Below are 16337 nucleotides of genomic sequence, written 5' to 3'. Positions count from 1 at the left end.
TCCTCTTCCTTGCAGTTGCTGTTGAGGATCATACAGAGTAGAGTTGACAGTAATTTATCGATATAAAAAAAAGAATAAAAAATATTTGAATATAAGTCTGTTATGCAGTGCCTCCATCTACCTGTTAATGACGGAGAAGCTCTCGTTACTTGGGCCAGCCGTTTTTGAGAAAAAATCTAATTTTCCATCCATTGGTGCAGTACTTGCTTCATTGTGCACAGGAAACGATTTTGGTTCCCTCACTGTCAACTCCTCACTCAACATGCTCGGCCTCTGGAAGAAGTCAGGGATATTAGGTATGGTGGTATAAGCAACACAAAACGTACACGTACACACACACACACACACACACACACACACACACACACGGGAACCTTGTGAAACCAGGCAGGGGTGTGTTTGTTTGATGGTGCGATTGTGAGGGAAGGGGAATGCTCTCCTCTGATGGCAGGAGTCGAGGAGATAGACCTAAAACACAAAAAAACCCCATAGATGTCATTACAATCAACCACTAGAAGGATGTTTATAGGAAGGAATATGTTTTTTTTCAACCTAGTGGATGTCCAAATACACTGTTGATATATCATAATAGCAAAAATATCCCTTTATACACTGACCTCATAGATGTGCGGGTGACGGTCAAGGTTTGTGCATGACTACGGGGCGTTGGTGCAAAGTCTGGTCATATAACACATATATATTGACATAATGAGATATAATACAGCTGGTCTCATTGTTGTAACTGCTAATAATAATAATATTCAAGAAAAAAACATTTAATTGTAATGCACTTTGTTTAATCCAACTGCAAGTGCAATCTACCCGTTAGCACGCTGTGATGAGGGGATTTCTGTGTCTCGGCTTTCCTCTCCTGAGGCTGACATGAGGGCGACGACGTGTCTAAGTGACCGCCCTCAAAGTCATCCCAGTTGTCCCAGTCGCAGCCGAGGTCAAAGGTCACGTTTGGCGTCTGGGAGGACGATAAGTAGCCGTTCCCAGGAGCGTGACCTGACGATGCAACAGGATTCTTGGAGTAAGCAGGGTAGGCCGCGTTTCCGTGGTTTGTTGTATATGGCCTCGAGTTGAGACTATCGTCACCCCTGGCAGCTGCTTTTCCCTCTAGCGAGCAGCCTAAAAGCAAATAAAGTCTCCAGTTTGTGTGCTGCACAGACTTTATTGGAAAAATAACAAACAGACAGCCATACTTTGTAAATAATCAGAGGAAGCACCAGGAGTTTGGCTCGATGGCGAAGCGACCATCTCTTCTCCCATCATCCCGTACATGTCCTCCAGGTAATCGAGATCATCTGAGGAAAAGAGGGCACACTTTTTAAAGGAAACTTAAGAGACTTGAATTAGAACTAGAAATAAGAAAAAATGTCTAAATTAGTTGTGAAAAAATAAAATATTACAATTTTAAACAAAAAATAAAAGATCAAAAAAAATATTTGAACAAACAATAATTTCGCTGCAGACTGCCTACAATTCTTTCAAAGACCCCATAGGGGACCCCAGACCCTCAGTTTGTGAAACCCTGTTTTCGTGCCAATTTTATCTCGAAAAAGTTGAATGAATGCGGCTTTGAATCGACTCCTCTTGTTTACCGTTGTCGAACTCCTCCAGATTAGGGGTGGCTTGTGCTGTTGCGTGGCCGTCGAACGCCAGATCGGTGATCTCAGAGTGAGATCTCGCTGAGGCTTCGTAGGGATTTCCCCCGTACCTTAAAATCAAACGCAACACAGATGTACTGTATATCCAATTCAGAACCTTATTAAAAACACTAGACCCCTGAGAGACATTTATTGACTTTATCCCAAATCTCTGCGGACAAGAGGTGGGGTTTTTTTCACCTTGAAAGCGCAGGTAGAGTCTCCTTAGGTTTGTAGGAAAACTGTAGCATGTTTACCGACACAGATTCTCCGCTCATCTTCGTCTGAGGAACACAATATTCAACAAAGACCCCTCAGAAGGGAACAGAGGGGAACTTTTCGTTAGAGCCTGCTTGACGTCAAGTCACTAATCGTATCCGACAGTTGGATCCTCCCCCATAGTTGCCGTCGGATTAACTGTGCTTCAGTTTCCCTTCACACTTTGTCGTGGAAAATGGGAAAGTTTGTTTTTTTCCATTAAAACAGCGAGTAGTTTTTTCAGCTGGACATTCATAATTTCCCATGAATGAAAATTAAAAATGTTATTTAGTGCTTGCGAAGTGCGAAAATAATGTACACACAATTGAGATCCATAAAGATCAATTATGGATTAAAGATCCTAGGTGAAAAATAGATGTATTGATAGTGAATACGGTGACATCCAACATTAACATCACTGTTTGGAAATATTATGTGACTTATTTACTTAGTTTTAAGCCCAATTCCAATAAAAAACTTGAGCATCGTCACTTCCGGTCGTAGTGTCGGACCGAAAATTGTTGCCATTCGCCTTGTTTTTCTTCCCACCTTGAGTCGTTTGATGGGAGTCTCGGGCAGTGTGGCGCTTCTGTTTCTCAGGTCTTTGAGGTAGGAGGAGAAACTTGGGTCCTGGTTGGCCGGCCTCTTCTGTGCGACTAGTATGCCCACTTTACCTGGAGTAACGAGGCACACACACACACACACACACACACACACACACACACACACACACACACACACACACACACACACACACACACACACACACACACACACACACACACACACACACACACACACACTAATTCACAAACTAGCAAACTAGTGATGAAGAATGATACTTGATTTTTTACTCACAGCACTCATGGGCACACGTCTCCTTGTTCTTGCAGAAGTGGTTGCACTGTCGTTTACCTGTATCTGATAGAGAAGCGCCCACATTTCATTGATTTAAACAGGATGTAACAATATTGATCACTAAATAATAAAGTCTTAATTCAGCGTGACCTGAACCTCTTTCAGCATCGGAGGCGGTGTTCCTCTGGGCTCTCGGCGAGGCAGCAGGCTTGCTTTTCTGCCTGTCGGGGTTATAGGGCATTTTCTGGATCTTCCACTCTGCGCCACGAGGAGGGTTGACGGGCTCGGCCTCAAACTTCCTCGCACCAGAGTAGAAGGCGCTGAATGTCTGCTGGATGTCCAGACCAACTAGGGGAGAGAGAAAAATACTAACTACACTCTAGAGATGGAGATATGTAAAAGCTAGTGGCCTCTCCTTAAATAAATGTTTGTTTGATACAGATTCTATTGTAATTTTGAAATGAAGTCATTGAAGGCAAAATTGTCTGGATTTAGGCAAAAAAAATCTGACTGGTATTGTAAATGGACAACGACACACAGTGAGACCAGTATGGTCCTTTAAGTCTCAGCTACAAAAGTCAATGACAAATGTAAAGATATCTTTTCGGTTTTCTGCCCGACCGTATTCTGAGCTGATGAGATTGACGCTGATCTCCTCCTGCTGCGAAGCCCTCGCCACGTTGATTTTCTTCGACCAGCTGCCCGACTTCAGCAGCATTGCGTCCCTGCGCAAACAAAAAGCGGGGGCTTCTCAAAACCTCTTACAAAGCTGAGCAACAGGGATCAAAAAACAAAAAGGGTCCAGAGTGCGGTCACATGGATGATAGATACGGGAGCTTCTGCAGGAAGACCACGGTGTTCTCGGCGTCTCCAACGATGAGGGTGGTGTAGTGGTGTGCCGGAGCCGTTCTCTTGGACAGGAGCTGCTCCATGTTTTTCAGCTTCACCGTCACCACGATCTCCGCCGTGGTGGGGCCGTACCTCTGCACCTGAAACGAAGAAAAGGTGATGACGCAATCACGACCGAGAGAGACCGCCTCCCTGAGAGATGGCGCACCGCTCAGATGATTGTGCCGTCCCGTGTACCTGCTCCAAACTGACTTCGTACTTGGGGAGGTTTGTGACCGACTCTCTGATTTGGTTCCCAAATGGCGGGTGTCTATTGACAATCTGAGCGAGAAAATGCATAGAAATGTTGAAAGTCACACGGGTGTCCTGAAACTTTTTATCAAAAAAAACGTCCATGACTCTTCCTACAGTACCGACTAACCAGCTCCAGCTCCCTGGGGTTGGTCTGCTCGATTTTGCCGAAGGTGGTGAGTCCTGCGTTCACCATGGCTGTTGACAGAGTCAGACCTGGAACAGACACACACACACACACAAGTGTTTATTCCGACCAACGTTTAAATCCCGACGTTATGGTTTTAAGGATACATTACCCCCACCTATTTTCTCCAGCTGCTTGGAGACGTACAGGGAGTTTTCCCACAGTTTGGCCCTGAAGCACTTGGCCAGGATCAGGGAGTTGAGCTGAGCGGAGAAGCCGGTCCTGGAGCGCTGGGTCAGAAAGTCTGACAGGCCTGATGGAGGTAGAGTGGTAATTTCACGTTGAGTATTAATAAAAAAAACATGTTTTCGCTCACTTATATCACTCAAAATATCTGTTAAGTCATATGAAGTCAAGAGACCAATGACCAATGGACGGGCAACTTGCAGAGCCGTAAAGCAAATTCCAAAACCCTCCCCTTTTTTTTCCCCAATATTATACATACATTTGCTGATGCGTGTTCCGTTTCTGAAGATTTTCGCCGTGTCTTGTGTAAGTCCGAACTCTTGAATTGGGATGGAGCCCAGCTGAGCCTGAATCAAGCTGGAGGGGAAGAGAGAAATACAACCAAAGTATAATAAACACCATTTTTGTAAATAGTCAAAAGAATATTGGGACCTAGTGGTGATCTCTGAGTGGTGACCTCTGTAGGCTAATAGGTGCGCCGCAATGTGAGGCTCGACAACGCCGACGAAAGACAGTTCTCAATCGTTTAATGTTTACTGTTCAATGTAAACATAGATCATTTAAGTTTACTTATCTATTTATTAGAGTTTACCTCTTTTTATTTGATTTGGTTTTGATTATTGTAAAGGTCGATTTTTTTTTGAATGCGTGTTGGAACAACCTTGATTTCTTTTGATTAACCCCGTGAGCCATTTGATATCAAGCCAGCCTGACAAGCCAAACTACACCGCGTTCCAAATTATTATGCAAATTGGATTTAAGTGTCATAAACATAAAATTTTTTGTTTTTCAATTAAACTCATGGATGGTATTGTGTCTCAGGGCTCTTTGGATCACTGAAATCAATCTCAGACACCTGTGATAATTAGTTTGCCAGGTGAGCCCAATTATAGGAAAACTACTTAAGAAGGACGTTCCACATTATTAAGCAGGCCACAGGTTTCAAGCAATATGGGAAATAAAAAGGATCTCGCTGCTGCCAAAAAGCCTCAAATAGTCCAATGCCTTGGACATGGTACCTTAGATATTTCACAAAAACTTAAGCGTGATCATCGTACTGTGAAGAGATTTGTGGCTGATTCAGAGCACAGACGGGTTGGTGCAGATAGAGGCATAATGAGGAAGGTTTCTGCCAGACAAATTCATGGGATTAAGAGAGCAGCTGCTAAAATGCCGTTACAAAGCAGCAAACAGGTATTTGAAGCTGCTGGTGCCTCTGGAGTCCCGTGAACCTCAAGGTGTAGGATCCTCCAGAGGCTTGCAGTTGTGCATAAACCTACTATTGGGCCACACCTAACCAATGCTCACAAGCAGAAATGGTTGCACTGGGCCCAGAAATACATGAAGACTCGTTTTCAAACAGTCTTGTTTACTGTTGAGTGCCGTGCAACCCTGGATGGTCCAGATGGAAGGAGTAGTGGATGGTTGGTGGATGGTTGGTGGATAGCCACCATGTTCCAACAAGGCTGCGACGTCAGCAAGGAGGTGGCGGAGTCATGTTTTGGGTCGGAATCATGGGGAGAGAGCTGGTGGGCCCCTTTAGGGTCCCTGGAGGTGTGAAAATGACCTCAAAGATCTATGAGGGTGGGAGGTAGTTGGCATCAAAACAGCAGCTCTGGGAGGCTATTCTGACATCCTGCAAAGAAATTCAAGCAGAAACTCTCCAAAAACTCACAAGTTCAATGGATACAAGAATTGTGAAGGTGATATCAGAAGGTGTCCTATGTTAACATGTAGCTTGGCCTGTTAAGATGTTTTTGATTGAAATAGCTTTTGATTTCAGTAAATATGACCTAATGTTGCAAATTCAGAAAATGATAATTTTCAGTTCGTTTCAACCTACTAAATGTTTTGAAACTCTGTTGTGCATAATAATTTGGAACAGTGCATTTTGAGTTTATTTTTGAAAAAAATACTGTTATCATTGGGAGGTTTGTTCAATAACATTCAAATTATACCCTAACGGTTGATGACTTGAAAATTATACTGACTGTCATTTGCATCGACTATTTAGGAAAATCAGAGAAAAATATAATTTGCATAATTATTTGGAACGAGGTGTAGTCACCACAACTGTGAGTAAAGCAAAACAAATAACTTGAAAGATAACGCGTTGGAAATGTCTATATCTAAAAGGTGTCTAAAGGGGCTTTTAGAAAACAAGTAGAAGGAAGCCAGACACCCTGACATGTTGACAGCCCCACAACTATTTTGCTACTCAGAAAAAGGCTGTAGTTTACCTACCAATTAACTTTCATCTCGTTGGATCGAATCTTTCCCTTCATAGGAAACCTGGTAAAATAATGCAACAATTGTAAAACACCTTCAAACATGATGTTTACACAGTAGTATGTTTAATTTTCTCTTAAAGTGTGACATGTTATGTGACCTGATGGTGATGCGGTTCTTATCTCTGTTCACAGTGTTCAGCGTTCTCTTCTCGTTCACTCTCAGCTGGATCTCGCTGAACTCTTTGCCCTTGGACACCAGCTCCACCTGCGAACGCAAAGCCTTGGCTTTCATTTCATAACTCGCTCCCTTATCCTTTTCTTTGATGTTGTGTCATTTCCCAAACAGGTGTAGTCATAATTCATTGCGGAAGCGACAGACGCCTACCAGCTCAGCAAGCGTCTCAGTGCCGGTCACGTTATTGAACTGTTTCATTGTGTGGAAGGCCACACAGTATCGAGCCATCAGCCTGCCCGCCTCTGGAAGCAAAGGACAATGAGGTTATTTTTTTATGTAGTATAATTCAATTTAATAAGAATCTACATACACAGGGCATGGGGTGCATTTTCATTGTGATCTTTATTAATTTGAATATAATATAATCGTGTGTGTGTGTGTGTGTGCGCGTGTGTGTGTGTGCGCGTGTGTGTGTGTGTGTGTGTGTGTGTGTGTGTGTGTGAGAATTTTATTACATTCCGATTTGAATAACAAAACAGGGGGAATATCACAGGTTCGATCACATTTTTGAGTATGAAATCCAAGCACCTCAAGGACCTGGTACGACCCCGATGACAGATGAATAGGGTTGAGTAAAAGAAAAACCAGGTACTTTTGACTTAATGACCTACCTGTTTAACGATCGTTCAGACTTACAACCAGCTCTCTGACCAGTCCATATTGTACACTGCGTACAATACCGCGGCGTGCACGCTGCGTCTCAGCGTCAAGCATCTCATCGTGCATCACCCTTTATTTATGTATGTATGTATGTGTGTGTGTGTGTGTGTGTGTGTGTGTATGTATGTGTGTGTGTATGTGTGTATATATATATATATATATATATATATATATATATATATAATAACTAATACACTGTATACATCTCATCTCATTCCCACAGTTTGTCAGTATTCACTACACTAGTGTTCGCAATGGCCACGCCCCCCTATCATGAACTAACACAGGTCCTCGCTTACCAACCAATTCGTTGAACGACCTGGTTGTGAGGAGTACCTGTAATCCGATACGATTCAATTCTGTTGTTTCTATTTCTGAACAATATTTTTGTAGTGCACGTCAGACGGTACACTGAAAAGTTGATACCTTTTCTCATCACGTATAAAAATGTCAATATATTTATATAGAATCGTATCGTAAGCTATCTTATCAATATCGAATTGAATCGATAGTCATCAAATCATGACCCTTTTGTATAAATATATGAAAGAATCATGGGATCCTGCTCAATAACCAACCTGAATAGATAAGCATGTATAAGGCACTGATGCCAACCCGAAGCAAAAACTGTGGCTTCTCTTTTTTTACCTGTGGGTTTGATGTTGATGTCCTCATCCATGCTAATCAGACCAATGGAGGACAGAGAGTTGAGGTTCCTCAGACAAAGCTCTGCAAAGAGGAGGAGGACACTACAATTAACTATCAGTGAAATCAATAGGATGCTGTAAACAGTTTGCGCTCGGCACATAGAACCAAACACACGAGCCATTAATGTGAGACTTGCGTAGACCACCACCTTAGAGATATAGCTTTAGAGCTTTAGCACTAGATGGGTAATGAACTCTAAATAAAGCACCAAAAAAAGGTTTAGAGCATGTGTTATTATTATCATGACCATAGCCTTCAAAAGATTATCTCATGGTATGACTGAACTCGAGGACAATGCAACACCACTGAAAGAAGAGAGAAAACATTCACTTCTCAGGCTAGTGAATACTTTAAATCCATTTATATCACCCAAAAACAAAGGTATTTCCAGACTGTTGTATGTGTCAACATGGAGGAGCAAAAGGAACTGGCCTTGCAATTTGGCTTCGATTCCACATCTGTCCAGGTCAGGAGAGAACCCTGCAGTGAGGAATCGACGTCCTTAAAACCAATCCATACTGCTTTCAAGATGTTTAAAAAAACAAAACAAAAAAAACCCAAAACACGACATTAAGAGCTCTGACCATAGTACTTTGGGTTCTTGATGGCTCGGATGTACAGGAAGGTGGAGCGTATCCAGTCCAGGGCCATGCTGACATCGCTGATGGTGTGGAGGACGATCTCCGCATTCAGGTGCTCCACCAGGTGACCATGTAAACTGGGGATATAGTGTGTGTGTGTGTGTGTGTGTGTGTGTGTGTGTGTGTGTGTGTGTGTGTGTGTGTGTGTGTGTGTGTGTGTGTGTGTGTGTGTGTGTGGAGAATGTGGCTTGCCTTGAGTTCTGTCAGTCATACCTGCTCTCAATGATCTCCACCCCATTCATAAGCTTCATGTACTTGTCTTTGGTCTGAGACTTGGTCATGATGACTGCAGTCGCAGAAGTGTCAAACTAGAGGAAAGCGAATGGAAAAACATTGACAACTTCCCACGATTCACTCTGATAAAAACCCACTTTTCTGCTTATACAGAGTTTTTATTGTTTGTTTTGCCATATGATATAAAACCGGTTCTTTCTTTCTTTTTGAACAATCTATCACTCCCTATATGGTCTACTGCATATGTTGTACATATAAAAAACTCTTAAACTAATTTGTATGAATAAGCATTTTTATAATCTCACCACCTTTTTAGGTTTCATTGGTTTATGTGAGTAACCATTCATAAAATGATTTAATGAGTGTATATGACTTTCAATGTGATCTATCTTTTTTAGGCAGAGCTATCTATTTTTCTATCTTGTAATGCTTTCTTTCATATGTTTTGACAATGTCTTTATAAATAAAGGCTATTATTGCTTTTTCGTTCGTTCACACACCTGTGGTCTACCAGCTCGGCCGATCATCTGCAGCATGTCAGCCTCACTGTATTCCTCACAGGAGCCGGAGACGTAGTGCATGGTGGACTTAACCACCACCAGGTGAGCGGGCAGGTTCACCCCCATGGCTAGCGTGCTGGTGGTAACTGAGGGACCAGAAATCTTCGGTTATAATAATAATAATTGTGCCTCTTGCTATTGTGCCGTGTGGCATTGAAATCATACTTGCCATGTGATCTCTAAACATCTCTCAACTCTTACCTTTGTCAAACAAGGAAAAACAAATAAAACTTGCAAGCATTTTAAGCCTTGAATAGTGGCACGAAGAAAAATATAGATGTTTAGTAGTAAAGCCTTCTCACACAGGACGGGTAGGTCTCCTAGGGTGAAGGCCTCCTCCACCATCCTCCTGTCTGAAACATCCACTCCTGCATGGTGGTATCCCACGCCAAGCACCACCAGCTCTGCAGCACAAAGAACATCAAACGCACACTTTTCACAACTGTTTGGCAGGATCACGCTCCCAGTCCGGGTCTTAAAAGCTGTTATTGTATGTAAGAGCACTACTGGAACTCGAGTAAAGGACTTAGACCCGATTCCGGAAATCTCTGTTGACTTAGTCTTGACAGTGAATTGCCTGGGACTTTTACTTGGCCTTGATCATTGCAGTCTCTTTATATAATTTCAAGACTGGTTAATTTTTTCAAAATTTAAAATCAATATTGAACATGTAAACTAATTTGTTTATTTTTATATTCTGTCTCTAACATGGAAAGCAAACGAAAGCCCATGAAGTAAACACAATTGAAGCACAATTCAGCCCCATTGAACTCAGACTGAACCCACGCAAAGACTCCTTTGTCTTGAATACAACACTGCTTACTTTACCCAAGACCATTGTACATATAGGTTTAAAAAGGAGATTGCTTCTGTATATGAAACCCATAACCATGGAATCTTATAAGGCAACAATATATTGTTGCCTTATCTTGCCTTAAGTCAGGGGTTGTCAACCTTTTTTGGCCCACGTCCTCATTTTTAGGTCTTTTATTCTTTCAACAACAGTAATTAAAGAGTGTGTGAATATTTTGTTTCTCTTTAATTCTTATTTTGGAGCCAGTATCACGAATACATATTTTTTAAATACATTTTCTAATTTGGTTATTTATGTCTATAAGCAACAGATGGGGTTGTGAAGTCCTCCAGGCATGTCAAACCCGGAATTATTGCCCATTCTGCCCAACAGACCCTGGTCCGGTGGTGTGTTGTTTGGAGTAAGGTTTGTGTGTGTGTTCTAAGCTAATATCAGTGGGATTAAAATTACTTTAATTAGATTACACTAACTAAATTACTTTTTATTATTATTTCTGACTGTACTGTCAAAGCTGACAGTGCATTACTGGTCAAGTGCAGATATCCCTCATTGCAGGTGAGGCAACTGTTTCATGTGAATTGGAGTATTGCTTCGGCTAATTTTTTTATTAAATAATGGAGCATAAAGGGGGTTCCAAATGGATTATGCAGAAATGATGATGTATTTCAAATGTATTTAATATTTATTTCATGAAAAAAATATATCAATCCAATAACAATATACAGTATCAGTCTTAAGCAATGTCCTCTGACGCTGTGTGCACATCATGTGACCCCACGTGGGGGTCGCCTACACAGTTATGAATATCTTCCTCAAATCATCAGCTTATCTCTAGAGGCATCTGAAAGTTTCTAGAAAAGCACTTACCTCTTAGTTTTGAATCGAGGATAGAGTTGCCATATTTCACCAGTCTGCAGAGGTTTACAGTGCAAAACACAGTCAACCAAATTGGAATGCGAATGAACAGTTGTGACTGTAAGAGGGCGACTTCATTTTATTAGTGGTAATTAACCAACCTTTGTTTGTGCTCGATGCTCATTATAAATCTGGAGTCCTTGGCCAAAACAGCTGCCGACTGCTGGACTCCTTTCCGCGTTGCGCAAAACTACCACGGAACAATTATCAGACTATTTATTCAAAAGACACACTATTTTTAATTGAGAAACACTTTACCGGTGATGGTGAAAATGATCAAGGGCACCAAGGGCAAACTTTAAATAAACAGTAATAACAAGTTTATCTAAAAATAAGTTGCGGGGAAAAAATACATATTGGTGCTAGATTTCTTTGCAAGTCAGACAGAACAACATACTGGTCCCACCCACAACTAATGTAGGCTTCTGACTGGAGTAGGTTTGAATGATGTTGGCCATCTTGTAGTTCAGCGACAAGTCAAACTTAAACTCTGTCTGGTTTGGGGTAAAGGGGAAGCCCAGCACCACCTTCCTCAGCTTCACCGGTCGGTGGCTCTCGTCCATGTCCAGGTAAGTAGCCTGACCACTCTCATTACTCAGCCAGTTGGCGATCTGGCAACAGACAAGAAACTCATCTAATAATATATGTAACTCTGCTGTATTAAGTATTTTCAATTAATAATGGAGAGACTGTGGTATTGCACCAGGGCCAGAGAGTTCTCCCTCTCAGCCATTACAACTGTGAACACAATCTCAGTGTAGCAGTAGCGCTGAAGCGGCATGACTTACATCAGAGATGTTTGGTATTGTGGCCGACACAGCCACGAACCTCACGGAGAGGTCTTCCTGGGGGTTCTCTGCTGTCCTGTGAGCATGCACCGTCTTCATCCTGCTCACCACCACCTCCAAGGTGGGGCCACGGCTCAGGTCCTTCACGACGTGCACCTGGAAATATGTGGAGGTACTGGATGTCCATCAGCTGCTCCATGACGAAGCCAGGCTGATATAATTAGGGTTTACTATAGGCGTGATATCAGGTCTATGCAAACTTAATATAATACTGTATGTAAAACAGAGCAGTCTGTGAACGCCTGTCTGACCTCGTCAATCATGAAAAGCCTGACGAGCTGTAGAACACAGTTGTCCCTCCGTTTCCTTGTCATGCTGTCCCATTTTTCCTGGGAGAAAAGAAAACTCATGGACTTTGATGAGGGCAGAGAAAACTGTGACTCATTACTATTATTTTAGATTTATCTCTACCACATGAATCATATACGGGCTTTAAAAAATAATTGATTTCAGAGCAACAATAGAACCTACGATCCAAATTCTACCATTGAAACAAAATTAAAAAAACCTTCCACGCCTGCATTAAAATGTACGTAAACATCTCTATGGTGCTGTGTCTCATTCAAAGAATCGTATAGATCGCTTTATTGACGGATTGAAGCGGCGAGACTCTTCACGACGTCTCTCACCGGTGTGGTCATGATGAGGTTGGCGTCCTGGATTTCAAAGAAGTCGTCGATCTCTGTGTCGCCGGTCAACTCCTTACAGGTCAGGCCCAGCAGACCAAATTTCTGATTCCAGTTCACAAAGCGCTGGCTGCACAGAGCTTTGATTGGAGCCACTGGCCAATTAAATAGATAAATATATAAATAGATTTTGAAGAAAGCGAGTCTATGTCGTTTATCATTATGAATCTTGGAACCAAGTTGGGGAATGCAACCTTTAATATTTTACATTACATTTAGTCATTTAGCAGACGCTTTTATCCAAAGCGACTTACAATTGTTCAAACACCGACGGACGCAGCCATCAGGAGCAATTAGGGGTTAAGTGTCTTGCTCAAGGACACTACAGCATGCTAGCAGGAGGAGCCTGGGATCGAACCAGCAACCTTTGGATCACTAGACCACCAGCTCTACCTCCTGAGCTACCATCCCCTGTTATTTTCTTTTACAGTTGGAACCAAGGCGCCAAGGTTTGATATCATTGTGCGCTGCTGGGGTATAGAGGTCTGAGGAACATGCCGCCGAGACACTATTCAAAGGGATAGCACAAGACCTCTTCCACATCTCCTAAATAATAATACACTCACTATAGACGGCCTTAACGTTGCTCCAGGGCTCGGTGTTCTCCATCAAAAGGCGGATGATGGCCAGCTCAAAAATAACTGTTTTACCAGACCCGGTGGGTGCAGAGGCCACAAAGTTATTTCTGGTGTAAAGAACCTGTGAATGGCAATGAATCGATTTTGCAGGAGATTCCTTTTAAAAATTATGAAATGTGTGTCATAACCATCATGGCCATTATTAATCCTCAATATCAGGTTTATGAACGTTTACCGTGAATAAGGATTAACATGTTTGCATACTTACGTCATCCAGGGCTTTAGACTGGACATAATTGAAAAAGGGAAACTCTTTGAAGACACATCGAAACTTAGCTGCTGTTTGAGAAGAATTCAGGAAAGCCAACCGCATTTAAAGTACATTCCAACACCAATCAAACGCTTCCCTCCGTCTCCCTCTTCTTATCACATGCTTAAAACAAAGGATACGGATCTCTGAAACCGGCCGCAGCACGCCACTCCCAGAGGAGCCTGTATAGGAAGTAAAATTCAAACAAAGAGACAATACACACACGCACACGCGCGCGCACACACACACACACACACACAAAATCTACCTCAAAATTCACTGAAACCAGACCAAACCCCAGGCCAAGCCGATCAGGTTGGCGCAGGTCTCCACCTAGTGGCCGCCATATTTATTTACAGTAGGGTGTCACCGGGTAAAGCTCACCTTGTTTCACCTCATCACAGCCCTAACACGTTATGGCAGTTGTGCTGCTATGATGGCCCAGAACCACATTCATTATGTACAGTGGCTTCTATACTATCAGCGTGTATCATGTCTAATGACCCGAGTGATAAGACGGCAGACACGGCACCTTGTATGCACAGAGGCTGAGGTGTCATGGGTTGAACGTGCGCTTGCTTTGTGCGCGGGTCCTGCATCTCCCCCCACGCCGGCTGCTGTGGGGGTTGGCTGCGTGCTGTAGATGAGCCCAGACGGGGGAGGGAGAAGGGGGGCCAAGGGAAGGGAGGAGGCGTCGACTGGCTAGCTGTCACCGGAGGAGGCTGAGGAAGGGGAGGAGGAGGGAGAGGCCCTGTCGCCATGGTAACCCGAGCGGAGAAAGTTTGAGGTCCAGATGTCGCCTGACCGCTGCTGCTGCTGCTGCTGCTCAGGTCATTTGTGTTGGCCACGTGGCTTCCACTATTCAGCCACGGACCACTGGAGGATTTGAACAGACTGTGGTAGAGGAGGAAGGAGAGAGTAGGAAAAAAACAAGGGAGGAAGGAGTCAAGGATTTGGGGGGGGCGGGGTGAGTTTGAAAATGTTGAGGCGTCTTGATGGACGAAGGTTATTATTTTCTTTGCTTTTTTTCCCCGGACAAATTCCCTCAGTCTTGCCTTCTCCGTAGAGGCGGGCTTTGCCCGAATTCCAGAAACGAGGGCCTTCTGCCGGCGTTGACGTGACCGGACTCGGGCGGGGTTTCATCTCCACTGCCGGCATGACCCGAGAAGCCTTCACCTCCCCGAACTACGTCACCAGACCTACTTCCGTCACCCTTGCTCTCCTCTCCTTTGCCCTGTGCAAGGCTCTGAGAACAGGTGTTTTTGGTTGTGAAGAGATTAGAGTCGGCTGAACTTTGCTTCATCGGGCGCAGGAACTTCTTGGGCTTTTGTGAGAAACCTATGAGACAGGCAGGCAAAAAGGGTGTGTGGAAAATGACGGTCAGCTTGCAGAGTCCAAATCATCGCTTCAACTTCATAAATTAATTTAGCAATGGAGGAAGGAATCCACTATGACAAATATTCTTCCGTGAATATTTAAAGATGTGTTTCTCAAGCCCTCTTGAGAAACACATCTTTATTCAATTAAAACAAGTTTGGGAAGGCATGTACGCCTATTCAGCTAAAGTCTTAGTCAGATTTGATATATATATTCGGTAAATATTTTGCCATAATAATAATTGCATAGGCGGCTGCTAGGGAGACTATCAAAATGTACTGCTTATTTTTGCAATTGTCCCAGTTTTTCGTAATTTTCCTAGTTTTTCCCTATTTTGACAGCTGGATACCCCTGCAGCTATTAAGTAACAGCTTAATTCAGCAAAGACAAATTATAAGAAAACACACGAAAACAACACATACTGCATGAGGATGAGAGCATTTCTGCCTCTTTCTGGATGTCCTGGGTACACGGGATCTCGGAGGCAGAAGGCGGGGGTTCCAAACCCCACGGTCTGGCCTCTTGACACAGCGGCTTTCTGAAAGAATGAAAAAGAAGATGAAATAACGAAAAATGAACAATGTAAAGAGAAAGAGAAGGTAAGAGCACTGAGGCAATAAGGCGAGCATTCCCTCCACTCACACTTTGTGGACAACAGGCCCCTCAAAGAAGAGGTTGTCCAGGGGCAAGACGCAGTCGTCAGGTTCCAGCATCTTCATTTATTTTGAGAGAGGCGTGAACACATTTATTGAAAGAGAAGCATAGTTAGATGTCACTTTGTGTTTTGTTGAACATCTTAGCCACTCGTCATTAGCAAGCCACAGCCCGCCGCCTGATGGCGCTGTTCTCTCTCCTTCTTTTTAAATAAGAAATGACTGGACTAGCTAGTAAGGCGTTAGCCGACGTCATTGATCAGAAGCAATAGTTGTTCGTTTTCCAGGTTGTCTACGTTTTTGACCAATTATTACCTTAGTGGTGTCGGGTGGGTATTGGGAAATTCAAGCCGCTTTGCCTTCTCTTTATTGTATAACCTGTTTGGCGTCGACAACTCCCCCGGACAGCCTTTGAATATGCACGACGCCCGAGGAAATAGCGCCAACAAGAGGCACGGGTGGCTCACTGCCAACAAAAAAATATATATATATTTTTTTATAGTCATAATAATAATAGTCATAATAATAATCGTAATAATAACATCAACTTTGTATCAACAATTCACACTAGGAGTCAAAAATAGGAAATTGTGCGAGTTTGAAACTGAC

The 16337-nt window shown here is 43.0% G+C and overlaps 1 protein-coding gene across 1 annotated transcript; it reads right to left on the bottom strand.

Annotated features, from left to right (window-relative positions):
- Positions 1 to 253: 253 nt before the first annotated feature.
- hfm1 (helicase for meiosis 1) lies at positions 254 to 16119 on the bottom strand (the record flags this gene model as incomplete). The annotated part of the gene is given in 37 exon segments (XM_080011244.1): positions 254 to 273; positions 823 to 1008; positions 1230 to 1307; positions 1605 to 1720; positions 1851 to 1933; positions 2457 to 2581; positions 2766 to 2850; positions 2854 to 3113; positions 3387 to 3490; positions 3597 to 3754; positions 3852 to 3935; positions 4036 to 4121; positions 4211 to 4345; positions 4538 to 4635; positions 6523 to 6570; positions 6668 to 6774; positions 6895 to 6986; positions 8053 to 8133; positions 8545 to 8592; positions 8697 to 8830; positions 8967 to 9061; positions 9488 to 9633; positions 9850 to 9951; positions 11229 to 11272; positions 11378 to 11466; positions 11687 to 11887; positions 12065 to 12220; positions 12376 to 12453; positions 12754 to 12905; positions 13377 to 13509; positions 13657 to 13727; positions 13839 to 13880; positions 14231 to 14592; positions 14754 to 15036; positions 15498 to 15613; positions 15718 to 15788; positions 16044 to 16119. Coding segments are annotated over 36 exon segments (4269 nt in total). The 5' UTR covers positions 16044 to 16119.
- Between the last annotated feature and the right edge of the window lie 218 nt (positions 16120 to 16337).

The sequence above is a fragment of the Zeus faber genome, assembly GCF_960531495.2.
Source record: "Zeus faber genome assembly, chromosome: 12".
NCBI lineage: Eukaryota > Metazoa > Chordata > Actinopteri > Zeiformes > Zeidae > Zeus > Zeus faber.
The sequence above is the reverse complement of the archived record's forward strand: the minus strand, read 5'-3'. Positions and strand labels throughout refer to the sequence as shown.